General features: G+C 39.3%; 1 protein-coding gene across 4 annotated transcripts; it reads left to right on the forward strand.

The window, feature by feature from the left end:
* Window positions 1–775: 775 nt before the first annotated feature.
* On the forward strand, window positions 776–17,749 carry LOC146658527 (uncharacterized). 4 transcript variants are annotated; one of them, XM_085422181.1, is made up of 4 exons: window positions 776–1,135; window positions 12,365–12,874; window positions 15,037–15,546; window positions 15,707–17,749. In XM_085422181.1, exons 1-4 carry the CDS (start codon window positions 1,021–1,023, stop codon window positions 16,951–16,953), a joined length of 2,382 nt encoding a protein of 793 aa, XP_085278307.1. In that variant the 5' UTR covers window positions 776–1,020; the 3' UTR covers window positions 16,954–17,749. The 4 variants fall into 4 exon arrangements, with proteins under 4 accessions (XP_085278307.1, XP_085278309.1, XP_085278306.1 ...); XM_085422182.1 differs by lacking the exon at window positions 776–1,135 and adding an exon at window positions 9,847–11,382; XM_085422183.1 differs by lacking the exon at window positions 12,365–12,874.
* Window positions 17,750–19,360: the final 1,611 nt, after the last annotated feature.

Raw genomic sequence — 19,360 nt, forward strand, 5'->3', positions numbered from 1 at the left:
ATACTCAAATATGGGACTTTACGGGACTGCTTCTTTTTTCACATTTTAACTACCCAGTATTCAGACATGAATATTATCTGTCCCAAATTATTGATGCTGATTCAGTTGTATGGTGCAAACAACATGGTTAAATGCAGCTGTTTGGGTTTAAGTCCGACCCAAGGTCCTTTGGTGTGTTTCCAGTTTTCCTGTGCAATACTCTCCTATCAAATAAAGGAAAAAAAGCTATCCAAAAATAATTTTGAAGAGGATAACCACTTGTGATATCCATTTACTCTGACTAAGATTAAAGGGGGAAAAAAAGACTAGAACAAATTTCAGGCTTTTATACATGGTAGTCTTTGAGATATTCATTTTCAAACATTTGCTCAGATTTTAATGTGTGCAAAAAAGAGCTAAAAATGAATGGACTGGCTTTCTGAAATATCAATATATCAAAAATGTATTTGATACATGACCCTAAAATTTCACAGGTCACCGAATTAAACTTTAACCCTGTGTACTGTTGATCAATTAGTATAAGTAAATATATTTTATTCTCTAAGGTGTTTTTTTAAAAATCTTTTCAAATAGGTAACTAGTTCCAATCAACTGCAGTATATATGTAACTTTAGTTTTAGTGGAGAACAGCTCCTCCTCTTCTGCAACAAGTGGAAAAGTTTGTGAGGGCGTTTGTTTGTCAGAGTAATGCACCACCACCACCACTGTCGTCGCTGCAGGGTGATAACTTCGTGTTGAGGCAAATAAAAGAGAAGAAGAAGACACTTCCGCTGAGGGGAAGGATAGGCGCACTGCGCAGGTGTTCTGACTACAGCTCGCCTTTATATGTACACCAACCGCATTATTAAAACGGTTAATGATACTTCTCCGTTATATTTTAGCGAACTAGACTTATATTACACACTGTTTTCACTCCCGTGGAGCTGACTGAGTGGTAAAAAATAATTTGTATTAAAAAAAAAAACAACGGTGGCGCTGTTAAGCTAACAAGCACTAGCGCCACCAAGCAGCCACGCCAAGATGGAGGGATCTGCTTCCTCGGCCAGCGTAGAGGACGGAGCTGAAAACAAACGCCATGCTGACGAAGGGACACCTGAAGAGAACGCCGGTCCATCGACTGAAGAAACCGCTGACAGTAAGCACCCATCAACAGGCCGTGACTTAAACATTTACGTTAACACAGCATCAGTGCGTTCCTGTGCATTGTCTTCCTGCACTCCATCAATAGGAAAATGTAAATATTTGACTTGAAGGCAGATTTAAAAAGTGCTCTTTTAACACCAGTAACAAATATAAAGTTACCAGTTCGAGTTAAAGGCTTCCCAGCATTTTCAGTGGGGCGTATTGAACAAACAGCGCCAGCCCTGGTCAAAGTTAATACTCAGCCATATGGATCGAAAATTATGTGACCGCTTTGATAATCTAGTCTTATGACATTGAATCAGGGCATTGCCAGAAGCAAATCTATGTATTGCCGGAAACATGCTTTTTCTGTAATCCTACTGAATAATATAAATGTTTGGTCAGGCCATAAATAGGGAAGTGCTCAATCTGCGGTATCTCCAGGTTCCCCCCCCCCGCCGCCCAATAATAATCTTTCCCTTGGTATTTATTTCATTTGCTTTAACAATCTGGCACTCTTAATAGAAGATTAACGTAAACGGATTTTAGATTTAGAACTAGTTTTAAATTAGACTTTTCTGATTATTGTTTTATCAGTACACAAACTTTAGCAATCAACGGAAGGAAGTTTTGTTTTCCTGAGCATGGTTGTGTAACAACTAAAGCATTGCTTGTTGTGTTTTGTTTTAGATCAATAGGAAATATTTATTTAGACAGCAAACAATACTACTCATACAGTTTCTCTTGGCTGTTTCCATCCAAAGCATTTAGTATGCTTTTACGTGTATATGTAGGTGGAAGCAGAATATCTTCACTACTTTTACGCCTCGACTTCTTCCTGTTGAGACATCAGACTAAAGTTTCAGCAGGTCAGCAGGCAGATTGTCACTATTCCTTTGTATTAGAGCTGGGCGATAGAACAATAACGATATGTATCGCGATATAACTTTTACTCGATAGAGAAATTAAGCTATCGCGATAGACCTCGCTGCTCTTGTCCTCAAAAAAAAAAAAAATAGGTCAGCCAATCCAAATTAAGTAGCGCAGAGCCGAACCAATCACAGCCGCAGCGTCACGTCGCGTGACTTGTTACATACAGCACAAGTGCCAAGCCGCACATGTGTTTGTTTGGGAAGCAGCCAGCGGGTAATGGAGCCAGCGCGTAATGGAGGAAATGAGTGTGCCGACTAGAAAAATCAACCGAGCGTGACCGAAGAGAAAACAGATGATGGTTCCAATGCCGGACAGATTGTCGAACGGAAGAGCCATAGAAGTTCCGTAGTGTGAAGGTATTTCGGCTATTTCAAGTCTGACAAAAAATAGAGTAGCGTGCACTGTAAATTGTGCCGAAAGCAAGTCTGGAAATACAATAAACTGGTGCATGCGTCACACTGTGCGCCACGTTATTGTTTCGGTGAAATGAATTTCTACAATACTGTTACTGTTAATTCTACTCTCTGCAGTGTTTAAATGCTTACATATACACACAGTTACTGTCCCTCCACACATACGGCTCGGTTCTGCTTCTGTGCCCCAGCTTTGTTTACTTTTTCCCACCGAGGCTTCTAGACTTCTGATTGGCCAACATTTCGGCACGGTTAGGAATCTAGCGCCACCTGCTGCTTTGGCATGTTCATAGCAGCGTTTTCCTTCATTTCTGCCTTTATGTGTGGACGGGATTATTTTTTTAAACGAAAACGGAAAATCTCCGTTTTCAAAAATACCCGTGTACGTGTGGACGTAGCCTCAGTCTCTGACTGGAAGCGCTAATTCGTCATTCGGCTTTTGTCAGACTAAAGTAACTGTTAAAACTGTTTGAAAAGCTCAGCTATACAACAAGGAGAGATTGAGAATTTCCTTTTAGTTCTCAGTTTATTTGATATTGACAAAAGTTAGTCAGTTTTGTCTGTTCTTCTGTAAAACAAACTAAGATTTATTTTTAGAATTAATATTTTGTTTCTAAGTGGAATTGACAATTTAGTCTGTTTTGTTTGTTCTATTTTGAAACTTAAACGCTTTAGCGGCTGTCTTTTGTGTAGTTTGCAATATTTGCCTTTATTTATCTGAAAAAGTCTCATGTTCCTTAAGTACATCTACCCTGTTGAACTTCATCCATCCATTCGCGTCCGCTTAATGGATGAACTTATTATGGGAAATAAATATTTAAATAAAAACAAGCTGCTGATTATTTCACATTTTACTTGTGAGCAACGGCACATTTAAATCTTACAAATATAGTTATTTGGCTTATATCGTGATAGATATCGTTATCGCCTGAAATGAAAAAAACATATCGTGATATGAAAAAATCTCATATCGCCCAGCTCTACTTTGTATCCATAAGAAAAGCTTCAATAGGGACATGTTTTTAACGCATAAGAAGCACTGCACTTTACAGAGTAACAGTTGTGGTTCACTGCTCTAAATTTCAGAAATATGCGTTAAAAATCTGTTTGGATTGAGTTTTGTTGAAAAACACAGCCTTTACTTATTAATTCTCTAAACGTTTAAATATGAGTTGACATTAAATGAGATTAGGGCTGGGCCATATTATACCGTTCACGGTAATACCGGTATAATGTTAGGCAACGATAGGAAAATGAATTATCGCGATAGAATATGAGTAAAACGCGCATATGCGCAGTGCCTTTGTTTTCATACGCACATGGCCGATTGTTGAGTGAGTGAAACAGATGAACCAGAATTGGTTTGTAAAAATGGTGCAACTTCAGTGATGTGGAACTGGTTTGGTGTTTGTCCGTCAGATACACGACAAAGCACATTTTTTTGCAGAACATGCAAGCGGCCGTCGTTATTGTCGTATTTGTCGGACTAAGATGCTCTTAAATCTGGGAGTAATCTGTGTCCTAAACTCCGTATCCTTCAGGTCAAACGAACACTGCAGCATCACTGGGAGTTAAAAACTGTCTAAATTCTTTCATCTTTAATGAAACGATCAGCATTGCTGCTTTACAAGGTGAAACTATGAAGTTTAACTTCCAGGCATCCATGAAAACAAAATGTATTACATTTAACGGAGTTAGAAGTTAGCAGGAAGCTAGCGGAAGTTAGCTCGCTAGTTTCGCTAGTTACCTAAGCATGATATAGCATGTTCTGACAGAGATTTCTGAAAAAAATCAAACGTACAGCTCTGCTATCACGTCCAACATAAATTAAGACAGGAAACTAAACAGCAGTGACGTTTGTAGGGTTACTGAAGTTGGGCTAGCTGGTATATAATGATGTGCTACGTGATCGCTAGCGACACAGCTATGTTAGCATAACATAAACAGTGAAGCTGGAGGAGAACACTAACACTTTTCCACTTATAAAAGTTAACGTTAAAGTTCCTGATAGTTAGAGACAAATGCAATCGCATGGCAGGATGCTGTAAACGGACCAAACTTCAGTCAGGAGAACAACTGAGATAATCCATCCACAATACCAGGTTAGTCATTAATATACTGCAACAACATGGGAATAGAGCAGAATTCATTCATTAATAAATCAATGGTACAGAAGTGGAGGAAGCTAGAAGAATGAGTTTAATAAAATTTGATTCTGACTGCTTTGTTTCGCTTAATGTGCCTTATAATCCTGTGCACCTTATGGTGCGAAAAATACGTACTGCACACTGCAGTTTAATGTTGCAAAGCAACTCTTTTTAACTTCAGTGGATATTATACATGGTTATGCTCAGGATATGTCAGCCCATTTCTACTGGAAATGCCTTTTGGTTAAACTTTCAGCAAGGAATTTGCATTTGCACTGTTACATTTTTATAAAGCTTTAATGTACATAAAAACCAGCTTCTTGTTTAAGTGAAAATAAATGGAAGGTTGTCTTTTTGCGCTAGTAATGTTGTGGAGTTGTATTTTGTCTCGCATCAATTATATCGTCGGTTATATCGTTATCGCAAATTTTCAAATATATATCGTGATAAATATTTTTGGCCGTATCGCCCTGCTCTAAATGAGATTTTATCTAAACATGGTTGTCCACAGTGTGCAGGTGCTTTGCGGACATTCGTTAACCATTTACCATGTCTATTAAAAAAAAAAAAAAATGCAACTACAGCAACTGTATTAAATAACAAAATAATTCATCTTCAAGGTATTTTAGCCCTAAACAGTGTATTTGCACCTCAGTAATGACACTTTTTTTTGTTGTTGTTTTTTTAATAAGTGTTATTTTTCTCCTATCATTTCTTTGTTTTATATGGAAATTGTGCAGTTGTGTGATTATACTGTAAGCTCAAGTTACTTTAAAATAAAGACATGTTTGCGCCTCTGTTTTTTTGTTTTGTTTTGTTTTTAAATTTCCTTTCTTTTTTTCTTCTCTGAAAACAGGAGTGGCTTTGACCTCCTCTTTTCCCCTTTTCTATTTTTAGGGAGTGGGGTTTTCTGCTGTCAGCATTGTGGAGAAGGCTTCAGAGAGGAGGCAGCCTTCTTGAAGCATTTGCGTGAACATCCACAAGAAAGCATGTATTTGGACAAGCACATGGATGAGTTACATGATGGAGAAAAGGACAATGAAGCGCTTCACTTTTGTTCTTTATGCTCATCCTCATTTATTGACCTGAGTGAATACCACTTGCATATGGAGAAGAACCATGATCAGATCTCTCAAAAGGAGACTGGTATCCGGATTAATGCTGCCATAGCAAAGCAACAAACTTATGAATGTCAGGACTGTGGGAAATCTTATGGTGTGATTGGACACTTTCTCAACCATCAGCGCTCACACAGACAACCCTCCAAATCAGTTTTTCATGACCTTCAGCATTTGAAAAAGAAGTCGTTTCAGTGCGAATCTTGTGGGAGAAATTATTCTCGTGCTTCAGCTCTTGATGCCCATCGTCGTTGTCATGAGGAAAAGTTGATTAAGCCCAGAAACAGGAGTTCAGGAGATGCAATTCCAGCTGGGGAGTCATTAGCAGAAACAAAGGCAGGTGACAGTCAAACGGAGGATTATTCTGAAAAGGTTTTTACATGCTCATGTGGGAAAGCTTTTTCTGCCCTGATGCGACTTAAGACTCATCAGAGATTTAGCCGCAATAGTCAGTGCTCTCCTGAAGAAATGAAACAAAAGCCAAAGAAGAACTGCAACGAGTTTTACTGCAGCGAGTGTAAAAAGGGTTTCAGTGGCCATATTGCTCTCTTTAACCATCAGCGATGGCATGCCAATCATGGTGATAATTCTGCAAAAAGGTTCCCATGTGAGGAATGTGGAAAAGTGTTCATGACTCTTACGTTCTACTACAGGCATCAGCGCACTGCACACAGTGACGAAACCCCAGCAAAGTCATTTCACCATCAGCTGTGCCAGCTACAGAAGAAGGCATTTGAATGTAAAGATTGTGGGCTAAAGTTCTCCAGGTCTTCGGCACTTCATTCTCATCAGCTTCATCACACAGATGTTTTTAGAGAAACTGAGAAGGAGGCCCAGATGTGTTCCTCTCTACCTCAAGACCAAATGGCAGAAAGCGGAAGACCAGAGATTGACTTGGAAACGTCTACAGAAGGAAAAGTGCAGCTGGACAGTTTGCCTCCGACCAACATGACTGAAGAGTTGTACATAGTTGAGACTGATGAAGACATGGAAAGTTATGAACCCGGTGACTTTAACGTACAGGTGATCAGTGCAAGTGAGTCTGAGGATGAGCCACCCCAAGATCTGAATCCTGACCTGGAGCTGGTGTGTGAATCCGATCAGGAGGGAAGAGATGACAGTGATATTGTTTCTAAACCAGAAATGGACTTGAAAATTGTACAAATTGATTTTGAGCAGGCTGATGAGCCGATTGCACTGATAGCGAGGGAAGCTGAGAATAAATCAGCAGAAGACAGGTTTGATTGTCCAGAGTGTTATCGCTGGTTTTCTAGTTCTTCATCGCTGCGTGTTCACAGAATGTGGCATGGCGTTTATAAGAGAAGACAGCAGGCACAAGGTCAGTCAGCGCCTTTTTACACATGTGACACTTGTGGTCATGAAGCAAGTAGCTTTGAGGCACACTGCCATCACATACAGACCCACGGTGGTCAGATGCCAAGCAGCGATGCATTTCAGGAGGTGGAGGGATTAGAGAAGAAAAATCTGACGTGCAGTGAATGCGGCAAAGTTTTCTCTCGTTTGTCTGCTTTGGTCTCTCATCAGTTGCATCATCCCAAAAGAAAACAGTTCCAGTGCCCAGATTGCACAATGTCTTATTCGCATGCAGCTAGCCTGTTTAACCATATGAAAACCTGCTCTGCACAAAAAAAGGAAAATATTTCAGTCAGTAAGAAAGAATACAATCCAAAGAAAACCCTACTGGGCCCAAAGATCTATCATTGTGAGCAGTGTGGAAAGGGATTTTGGTCTTTAGGTGCTTTCTCACACCACAAGCAAAATCCGACAGAGTGTGCAGATTTGAGGCTGAGAAAAGGTGTCCCGGGATCCTCTGTTAATGGACACCAACGCTCTAGCATGAAGGTTGCATGTCCGGTGTGTGGCAGAAAATTTCGGCACAGAGGCATCATGACATTGCACATGCGAAAGCATGAAAATGGAAATCACAAATGCGAACTCTGCAACAGGTCATTCCGCCTTTTTTCCAGCCTCCTTAGACACCAGGTAGTGCATAATGACCAGTTGCTCCCACCACCCATCAAGTCTTTTCAGCATCAAGTTGAACAGCTGAAAAAGAACACCTACAGCTGTCCTGACTGTGGGAAGTTGTTTTCACGGGCCAAAGCACTGCAGTTTCATATGAAAAGCCATGGCTATGAGAGTGGGCATTCTCCATCATCATCGTGGTCCAGAGTCACGCTGGAGGATCTACAGTGCGCTACATGCCTTGCACATTTCAACAGCAAGGTCTCTTTAAGGGTTCATCAGAAACTGTGCATTAAAAGAGACAATCAAGTCGTTGCAAATACAGAAAACGATGATGCTCTAAGATTGTGCGAAGGCAGCGTGGATGCTAGCACATGGGAAAGCTCTGACCAGTCAAAGGTACGTACACCAGTAAAGAGTGAAATGGATGGCACGGAACCAGAGATGGAAAATGACACAGGTGAAGGAGAACTGGAAAACCCAACTGCATCCAATATGAAATACAAATGCAAAAAATGTGACAGAAGCTTTTCAGTAGTTGGGGCTTTAAATTTTCACAAAAGAATTCATGCTGAGGGCTACAGGTCTTTACCAAAATCCAAACTGGCCATTTCTACAATGTTAAAAAAACCTAAACAAGAAGAGCAGGGTAAAGGACTGTTTCACTGCTCTGAATGTGGGAGACGGTTCATGTCTAACTCAGCCCTGGGCTCCCACAAACGATGGCACAAAGAAAAGAAATCTTCGCGGTCCCTGCTAAAAGATGATGATTTGAAATCTCTTAACCACAAAACCATAGATGGAACTTTTCAGTGCAAAAACTGTGGCAAACAGTTTTTTAATCACCGCGTTCTGCAGCGCCACCAGATGTTTAATCCACCATGTCAAAGCAAAGCTGTACCAGAGCCAGATTTGAGCAGCAACGAACCAGGCAAGACATTTGTGCAAGATTTACTTCCAGCCAAGCACAGTAAAACTTTAGAGACGGGAAACGAGGCGTTTGACCAGGCTCCAGAACAAGTCAAAATAAATTGCAGTGAGAGTGATGCCGTATTACTGGCACTGAAGCCAAAACCTCACCAGTGTCCCCTCTGCTCGATGACCTTTACTAAAGCAAGAGGACTACGTGCTCACAAATGGCAGGCCCACGCAAAGAGCACAAAAGGCAAACGCAAAGCTGCTTTGCGCAGAAAAAAAGAGCCTGTTGCCTCAAGTAGTGAGATGAGGAAAACTGGAGATTCATCAGCAGCAGATAACACCAGTGTGATGTTAAAAAGTAGCACAGTTGACAGAGATTGGATGAAAATCACATTGGATTCTCCTGTGAAATTGTGTCCAGACTCCAGGGAATGGGGCATTTCTGAAGGCGCCCCCAACTTTAAGAGAGTTTACCTGGATGTGAAGCAGGAGTCGAAACTGGATAATCAAACTCCTAGAGCTGCAGCTGAGGTTCCTCCACAAGTCAGCTGTGTATCGGAGAACACAGCCAAATGCTTCTTCAAGTGTGATAAGTGCGGGAAAGCTTTCCAAACGGAGGAACAATTAGGGACCCATAAGGCAAAGGCACAGAGTCGGCCTTACTCCTGTGCTCTGTGCTGCCAAGGCTTTTGGACTGAGAATCAGCTACATCAGCACCTTGCTTGGCACGACGAAGTCCGCTGCCGTCTGCCGAATGAGGTACGCTATAGACTGAGTGCTGCTATGACCTCAAAGCCTCTAAAACCCAATCCCCCCGCTGCTGACAACAGAGAAAAGTTTTTCCCATCTTCTAAAGTGATTCGGCCTACGCTCAACTCAGCGGGCCAGTCACAAAGTAGCCATAAGTGCCAACACTGTGGCAAAGCCTTTCTTTCACCGACCGAATTACAGAAACACAAAACGGAGCAGTGCAGCAGCAGTGACTCATACCATTGCTCCGTTTGCCCCAGGACCTTCCGTGAAATCCAAGACCTCATCGAGCATCACCAGGAATGTATCAGCGATTACAAAAGACAAAGCGATGCTCCTGCTGCTGTCTCTGCAGGAGATTCCAATGGCCTTACCTGCCTTGAATGTGGAACTACTTTTTGTCAAGAAACTGATTTGCACCAGCATTATATTGAACACACCCACAGAGTGAATTAAAGCAAAGAAACCTGAAAAGACCTGAAACAATGACTCTGTACATAGATGCTGGCTTTTCTGAAACTTCTAAAAATCTTTGTTAGAAAATTTCTTTTTTGCACCTTTTACTTTGGCTAAATAGTTCCTAATTTGTTCGTATAGTTTTTGAGATTCGTTGTACTTAAACATGTAACACTGGACTAGTATATGCTGAGCAGAACTGGCAGGTAAAATCGGTAACAGAGATCACTCTATCCCGTTATTAAGTTGATGTTAGTTCTATTTTGACCTGCACCACAAATCAAGACCAAGCAACCAGACAGCACCAGAAAGAGCTGCACTGTGCAAGAGTTAAGTTTAATGATCTGACTGGTGGCGGTACAAATGTGAAAATACACAGTGTTGTTTTTTGGGGGGGGAGCACTGATGTCATAGATCTCATATTTTTTTGCTGTTTTAAATTGACCTGTTGTGAATGTAAATTGAACTTGATTAATTTCTTTGGGGACCACTGTCTTTCATTTTCAGACAAATTTATGCATGTAAATTGCCCAGAGAAATGAAAAATGCTGTTGACACACTACTTGCAAAGTGTAGAAAGACATGCTAAACAATGTTGCGCCACACGCATGTGCTAATTTTGCTGCTGTTTTTGTTAAGAACTGATGTTTTGTTGAAGGATGATTGACGTTTTGCATATTTTACAGAAAGATAAAGAACCTGAAATTCAGCAATGCGTACTCTTTACATAACCTGGTAGGAAAAACAAAATTCTTGTCTAACATCACTTGGTCACTTCCATTATTATAAACTATACTACGTTCATTGTATGCTTTGTACAATGCATTACGCATTAACTGATTTATAAGCTCTTGATTCTTTATAGTGTTATTTCTATTGTGTGATAAAATATTCATTACTTAAAGTAGCAGTTATGTTCTTGTAGTATAGTTCTAAGTAGTTTGTTATATTTATTAGTTTTTTATTCCTAGAAGTCAAAGAAGTTGAAAATAAACGAACTTGTTTTTGCCATGATTAATGGTTGTGTGATTAATTCAGTCAGTCTGCATATTCTAGTCATGTCTGGGTTGTTAATATTGTTGTTTCCCATTTCACGATTACTTAGCTTATGAATATGCCAATATGCGGGTGACATAAATTGCTCTCGCATTACTACATTTCATATCTAGCATGTATTAAATAGAACACCTTGATGTGTCAAAGGAGCAAACTAAAAGTTTGCTACTAAAACAATGTACAAATAAGTAAAAGCATGTGTTGTTGATCATATTAGTTAAGGCTCTGCAGTGATATAGGTCCAGTTTCCTCCAATTTAAAGATGTTTGCAGTGCCTGCTGTAGCACTGATCAACAAACATTTTGTTCCTGGGATTCTTTCACCTGTACTTCCACTAATTTCACTTACTGACTCCAAATATGAGAGCTGTTTTCTTCTAGCTTCACGTTTTTTGTCGCTGTGATGTTCCACTGATTCACTGGATAACAGGACTGGACAGAAATGGAGATGCATCTCAGTGTTTAAGACATCAGTGCACTAAAGGTGATTTTCTTGGTCCTGATGAACATGAACTGATGCTTCATGATGAGTTCAAAAGGAAAAGTAAACCAGCTGAATCAGCAGCATTCAAGCATGTTGTTTCTTGGCAGTCACATAGCTGTTAATAGTGCTGAGCTTGTGGATAAACATGCTGAAAGTATATCAGATAATGAGTGCCAGAATGTCACTGAAGATGCACTTTCTACATTTTCTCCACCAGATCTGTGTGATGTCAGCGATAAGTGCCGCTAAAGATTTAACCAAAATATGAAAGTGATGAAAAACTGATATCAGGGAAAATTGAGTCAGAGCATGATGAGTGACCACTGTTGGTTCTTGCAAAGAGAAATGAATGTGCAGTAAAATCCAGTGCCTCAAACATCTCTGAGCACCCTGAGCATGCTTGTTTTTATTTTTAGCTAAATTGATAGAAATATGCTTAAATGCAACTCCGGTGTCGTCTTTAAGAAAAAAAACACAAAAAACAATTTTGTTGGCAAATAGTTTAAATCCCAGATATAGTGTCAGTATATTGTTATTAAAAAATATTGAAATGGCAATGTGACTCTCAAAAACCTAATGTGTAGGCTTAAATCAGATTTCTTATCTAAAATCAGTGTAAAAAAAATTCTCAGTGGCAAACAAGAAAATATTTGAATACATCAGTGTAATCAGGAGGTGCTAAAAGATGTCTTTACTGTCAGTGCTTGGAAATCAGTATTTTTATGCTTAATTTTAGGTTGGTTTTTTTTTTTTTTTTAAATTTCCTATTTAAGTTTGAGTTTCGGTTTTGGGGGGGGGGTTTGGGGTTTTTTTGCACAATTTTTTTTTTTTTGCTGACGTGATCACTTTCTAATGCCTGCTGAAACAGAATAATTTATCTCAAACTGTCAAAATAAAATATTACTCAGACTTTCCATGTAAAACACAAGCTGCCATAATAATCTACATGGTAATTAAAATTTTCTCCTGTTGCTCTTTGCAGATAAAGAACTCAGTGTTGAATGTAAAGACTGTGGGCTGAAGTTTGCACAGCAGGAGCTCTACGAGACTCACCTGCACCAGCACGCCGTGGAAGACGAGGAAACTCCGATGGAAGAGGACAGGACAGCAGAAACAGTCTCTGAGAGAGCAGACGATGTAGAAAGCAGAGATGAAGATGTGAGAAATACACTTAGACAGGGTTACACCTGCGTGACCTGTGGAAAGAAGTATAAATACCGTGTTTCGTTCCAAAAACACCAGCGTCTCCACAGGAAGACGACCTCTAAAGGAGATAAAACAAATGCAAACATGCAAGAGGAGACGAGAAAAGAAGACAATGTGGAGAGAAGTGAAGTTGAAGGCCCAGGCGAGGATGCAATGACTGCAGAGCGTGACAGCTCTGTGGAGTCTGATTGTACAGAGCCTGTGTGTCACTCAAAGGTTTCCAAACTATCTGATGGGTCTGAATCAGAAGATGTACGATCGCAAACCAGAGGAGAGGTGGACGAGAGTGAGTCATAGCATGCGAACATGCACACACATAGATAAGTGGTAATAAGAGTGCTCGGATTCTGATCTTAGGTGATGACATGCCAGTTCTTCACACGTCTCCAAGCTGACCATCTCAAGTTTGCCTGAAAAATAATTCAAAGAGGGGAGTTATACTTATTAACAGGAAGTAAGCAAAATTCCAGGTCTCTACTGGCCTTAGTTTTCTTTGAAAGAAATTTGCTCGAAGTCCCTAAAATATTTGTTTTACTGACAGATCTGAAATGCTGTTGTTTTACAGGCAGGGAACTGAGATTTTATGTACAATTTTTCATACAAAAGGCTCAAAATATTCTTTAAAAGAGTCAATTTCAGGTGAAAAAAAAACACATTTTCATCCAGCTATGACACTATTGCACCAAATCTAAATGAACTTGTTTGTAAATAACAAGTTCCTTTTAATATTACATCCAAAGTTTGTCATGATGATCGCTCTGATTTTCCTCAAAATAAATTCTTTATATCCATGCTTAAATTTGGCAGCCAGAGTCTATAATACATTCTAAGATTTCCTGATTTAAGATTAAGAGTCTAAATTTCACGTGGTGCTTTTTATTTACAAGGTGAGATAGCATGCTTACGAAATTTATTAGACCACAACCCAGTGTAAGGTTTATGCCACAGCTGCTGTAGATTACGTTTTGGTAATTACCAAATCGTATTTTATTTGTCTGTAATGTGCAAGCTCTTTTATCAAAATTATATTTTTAATGCTATAATATAATTATTGCTCTACTCCATGTATTTTAAAATTGACTGCTTTACAAAAGAGCTGAGAAAAAATATAAAGTATGTTATTATTTGGTTAAGATGGCAAATTACAGTCATTTACTTGTATTTGTGAATAGATGAGTTCTTTTTAGTGTTTGAATGATTAATTTCCGAGTTCTTAAAGAAATCTAGTGTGCAGCTGAAATCTGGGTGTAAAAATGCAGACCCCAGTTTATTTTCCTAATCTCTAAAGTTTTGGAGTTTTCTTGTTTTTATGACAAGTGATGTAATAAATGTAAGCACTGTAACTTTTGAGGCAGTTTGATAAATTGCATTTTCACATTTATATTAAATTATTGCTACGATAGAATTCTTAATCAAGAATAATCTCACCAGTGATGCTGAATCATTCGGCTATTAAACTAAACAGAAACCATAACTACTCCACCACAGTGTTTATTTCTTTTGCAAGAACATAATACATATCAAACTAAGTGAGTGCAACACATTCACTTTCCTCAATTGTTTGTCTTCAGTGTTAATAAAACAAATGTTATTCAAAAGTGTTTCCAGTCACAAAATATGTAATTCTCAGGATTTTGATGTTGTTCTCCTTAAATACATATCTGTGTCCAGAGGTGGAATCATGAACTTGTGTTTTTGTGTTGTAACGGCATTCAGCACACATCTGTTCTTTCTGTGCAGAAAAATCTACTTGCTGCATGATTCAGTTTAAATTCTTATAAAATGGGAAAATGAGCAAAAACATGATCTTAAATTTAACAGGAACTTTTGTGTGTCAGAAGCTGTAAATTAAAATCTGGTTTCTGCAGGATTCCAGATCTGCTGTCAGAGGCTGGACATCCAACAATTTTAAGTACTTCAAGCATCTATCGCTGAATGTTAATTTGAGCTACACTCCTTCCTGAGGGTTTATATTTATAGAGCTTTGGTATCAAATATTTAAACATGTAAAGAACCTAGCTCAGATGACTTGACTGGATAGTGGGATATTAAAATAGGTCCTCAAAAATGATAGAAAAACATAACAAAAAACACCTACTTTCTTCTCCTGAAATACTTAAGTGGAGTCCAACCTGTACTTTTTGTTTTGTTGTTTTTTTTTTTCTTGTTTGTTAAAATTTTAGCAGTTTAAAGAGTAATGTTAAAAATTGTGCAAGTTTTCCACAGACTGTGATCAGTTGGTTGCTTTACATCAGATAGTAACTTTGTGACTGAGCTGTCCTCCTGAATTTGAGAGAAACTTTCAGATGATGAAAAACAGAACGATCATTTGTCTAAAATAATTTATAAAATCATAACAGGTTTATTCTACTTCTTCATACTTACCCTAAACATTTAATCCATGTCAATATTTTTTGTACTTAACTTTTCTCCTGTTGCTCTTTGCAGATAAAGAACTCAGTGTTGAATGTAAGGACTGTGGGCTGAAGTTTGCACAGCAGGAGCTCTACGAGACTCACCTGCACCAGCACGCCGTGGAAGACGAGGAAACTCCAATGGAAGAGGACAGGACAGCAGAAACAGTCTCTGAGAGAGCAGACGATGTAGAAAGCAGAGATGAAGATGTGAGAAATACACTTAGACAGGGTTACACCTGCGTGACCTGTGGAAAGAAGTATAAATACCGTGTTTCGTTCCAAAAACACCAGCGTCTCCACAGGAAGACGACCTCTAAAGGAGATAAAACAAATGCAAACATGCAAGAGGAGACGAGAAAAGAAGACAATGTGGAGAGAAGTGAAGTTGAAGGCCCAGGCGAGGATGCAATGACTGCAGAGCGTGACAGCTCTGTGGAGTCTGATTGTACAGAGCCTGTGTGTCACTCAAAGGTTTCCAAACTATCTGATGGGTCTGAATCAGAAGATGTACGATCGCAAACCAGAGGAGAGGTGGACGAGAGTGAGTCATAGCATGAGAACACATTTTATTATTATTATTAGTGTTTACTGCACCCTTGCTTAACAGCATTTCAGCATGATACTACATGTTCACAATTTACACTAAACATTTAATCAGTACCAATACTTACTGTACTTAATAACTTTTTTTTCCTTTGTAGATGAGGAGCACAGAGTTGAATGTAAGGACTGTGGGCTGAAGTTCACACAGTGGGAAAACTACGAGACTCACCTGCACCAGCACGCTCTGGAAGAGGAGGAAGCAGAGATTGAAGACCACATGGTAGCAGAACTAGTGCCAGAGAGAGAAGATGCTGGAGAAAATGGAGATGAAAGCATGATTGGTAATACAGCTGAGTGTGATGAGAGCGATTCAGCCCAAACAGGGACCTCAGACCCGATTCAAAGCTTTGGAGTTTCCACCGCCTCAGTGAAGAATGCACCTAGAAAAGATTATGTTTGCTCGATCTGTGGAAAGATTTACGCGTACCTGGTTTCTTTCAAAAAACACCAACAGCTGCACGAAAACGAGTCCTCTGCATCAGCGAAACCTCCGGACGAGTCAATTTTGCGCCAGTACGAGTGTCCAGATTGTGGGATGCTATTCATCAGACGAACACGGCTAATTTCCCACCTGAGAGTTCACAGAGCAAGCATTTCATTAAAATCAGCCCCTCACAGATGTGATACTTGTAACAAGGACTTTGCTTCTGCGGGGCTGTGGTTGGCTCACGCTGAGCTACATAAACAGAATCCATTTTGGTGTTTGAGCTGCACTCGCGGCTTTAGAGATGAAGCGTCACTAGACAAACACCTGCAAAATCACTATCACAGGCACGGGAGCCTCCGCACGTCTGCACAACCCACAAGTCACTTCAGCAACCATGGCGGAGCTAAGCAGAGCTTCTCCAATCCCGGAAAGGTAATTTCGCATCAAAAACAGCATCGTACCAACTCTGTGAACCTGGGAGGTTTGATTCAAAGAAGTGCTCTTCTCCCTTGTGTTGAAGAAGAGCCAGAAATGAATGCAGACTTAAAAGAACGACCAGAGGAGGAGGAAAGCACACAGAAAACAGGGCTACAAAGCCCATGTGAGAAGATCGAGGATCGTGACAGATCTGACAAGTCAGACTGTGGAGAACCGGTGTTTCACTTTAAGATTTTGAGACAAGCTAACTTGGCTGATCTATCTGACGAGTCCAAATCAGGAGATGTACAGTCAAAAACAAGAAACGAGCCGGACGAGGCAGAGTCACAGGAAAGAAACGTGCACAGCGACCATAAGTACTGGGAATGGGAGTGCTTTGACTGTGATATGGGCTTTGATGATGTGGCAAAGCTGCACTCGCATTATATAAAACATGCAACTGGGGAGTTGCCTATACTGTGGGATAACACAGAGGGATGAGGTGTCACTGAAGCATTTGATTTCTCATCCCTGCTTCTGTTCAGATTTTTTTTAAGGACGTCACACAGCTGCTACAAAAAAACTTTTGCTCTTTTTTTAAAACATTTTTTTTTACTTATTCCTGATGAATTTATTTTTAAAAATCATGCGTTACAGTACCCTAACAACAAATATCTACACCAAGGAGGCCTTTTTGAGGTATAGCCTCAATGTGCTTTGAGATTAAACTTTTTAAGGCATATTTTCAGTACGTAAAATCCAAGAGTCTGAGAAACATTCTTGAATTAAACAGGTCAAAGAAAAAAGGAAAACTTGAGTACAGCTGTCCACTCTGTTCCTTTAATGTTTTCCTTAAAAAAAAAAAAAAATCCTGGGGAATCCTTTCACTGCAGATGTTGACACGGAGAGGATTTTATGAATGTGCCAGTTGAGGACGTACAAGACATCTGTCTCTGAAATTAGACACACTGATCTTCATGTCTTCTTGCTCCTGTCACTTCATTCTCTCCTCTCTCCAGAGTTTGTGGAAGGTCACAGGTCACTGTGAAATGTGGATTACACACTGTTGTAGGAAATCTTCAGTTTTCTGTCGGTTTCCCACATAAAAACTCTTGAACACTGTCTCACTCACTGCTGGGATATTTATTGAATTCCAGCCTTTCTGTCCATCCGACTTTTATCAAGTAAATGGACAATATTCCTTCTCCCTCACCTCAATTATTCCAGTATCCAGAGGTGTGCACAGATATTTTGTGTGAGATGTTTTCCAAATAAAAAGGCATATTCTTTTATAGAAGTTTCTGAAGTCTGTTTTTATTTTTGACATTTTAAACGTATAATTAAACTCAGACACACAACTAACCAAATCGACATGTGCTTTTTCTGATGTAGTAAGTGGAGATGTTTTTTCTTCTAGTGATTAATTAGGTTTATGACTTCAAAAACGTTGAATTTTTTTTTTGTTACTAGTTGCTGAAAATGGGCATCTGGATGCCTAATCAGAAATTCCATCCAGATATTGTCAAATAAAGCATTTCTGATCACTTTAATTGCGCATAAAATGGCAACCTATAAAGGAAGAATGATAAACGACTTCACTGATTTTAGAGTAAGTGTATTAATGAGCACTAAGATAGATAGTTGGCCAGTCTGCAACAGTCACTAGTTTGAAAAATGTAACAGTTCATGATATTCAGTGGTTTATTTAGTAATACAATGAGAGCTAATTGCACTAAAGAGACTTTTATGAGATTTCATGAATTATAAATTAAGCAAATAAGCACACAACTTCATAAGCTTCTGTACTTGCTGCTTCTAAGTCTAGTAATTTGTGCTATATTAAAATCGAGGGCTGCACATAAATGCAAGATACATCTACAACTCAGTATACAAAGCCCATTCCAAAAAAAAATGCAATGAGTAAATGTAAAAAACAAAACAGAATGCAATCAATTGGAAAATACACAGACCAGTTTTTATTTTATTTTTTTTCAGAGAACACTTCAAATGTTTAAATGTATAAAATGTAGGGTTTGAAGAAAAACGTTTAATCATTAAAAATTTGATGGCATGTCTCAGAAAAGTTTGCATGGTGGCAATAAAGGCTTTAAAGGTAAGTGGTGCTAAAAGGAAACAGCAGGAGGAACATTTTTTGCAGCTCATTAGGTTAATTGGGAACAGTCCGAGTATATAAACTACATCTTAGAGGGGCAGAGTTTTGCATATCTGCAAAAAACAAAAACTGCATCTACAATTTTAGAATAATTTCCCTCAACTTAAAATAATGAAGATTTTGAATATATTGTTTTCATAACATCATCAAAAGATTCAGAGAATCTGGAGACATTTCTGTGGGCAAGGGATAAGGCGAACGTCTACGTCGCATGCCTGGGATCTTTGACACAATTCTGTCATTGAAATCACTGCATGTCGAGGTTTGTGAAGAAGCCAAATGTGAACATGATCCAGAAACACTGCTGTCTTCTCTGGGTCAGTTAAAAAGCCTGCATCTCTGATGGTATGGAGGTGCTTTAGCACCTATGGAACTGGCAGCTTTCACATCTGGAAAGCATCAGTGCTGTAAGGTATATACAGGTTTTAGATCAACACATGGTCCCATCCAGGCAACCTTGTTTTCCAAGGAAGTGCTTTCATATTTCAGACTGCATTTCTTACAGCAGCTTTGGAGCAGAAGAGTCCAGATGTTGAACTGACCTGCCTGCAGTCCAAACCTTTCACCAGCTGAAAACATTTGATGCATCATCAAATGGAAAAAGTTAGAATCCTACATCAGACAAGAATGGGAGAACATTCCTCTCACAAAAGTCCAGCAGATGCTCTCCTCAGTTCCCAAACATTTACAAATTGTTGTTACAAGGTGAAGGAACGCCACACACGTGTTTTGTTA

The sequence above is a fragment of the Rhamphochromis longiceps genome, linkage group LG11 (assembly GCF_057381845.1).
Source record: "Rhamphochromis longiceps isolate RC_006_pf linkage group LG11, R_longiceps_female_GT1.1, whole genome shotgun sequence".
NCBI lineage: Eukaryota > Metazoa > Chordata > Actinopteri > Cichliformes > Cichlidae > Rhamphochromis > Rhamphochromis longiceps.

Bases quoted from the DNA above. Each gene is read 5' to 3' on its own strand.
- LOC146658527 (XM_085422180.1), top strand. From the start codon at position 1,021: ATGGAGGGATCTGCTTCCTCGGCCAGCGTAGAGGACGGAGCTGAAAAC. The intron at 1,136-5,512 runs GTAAGCACCCAT...TTCTATTTTTAG, and splicing joins GACTGAAGAAACCGCTGACA to GGAGTGGGGTTTTCTGCTGT.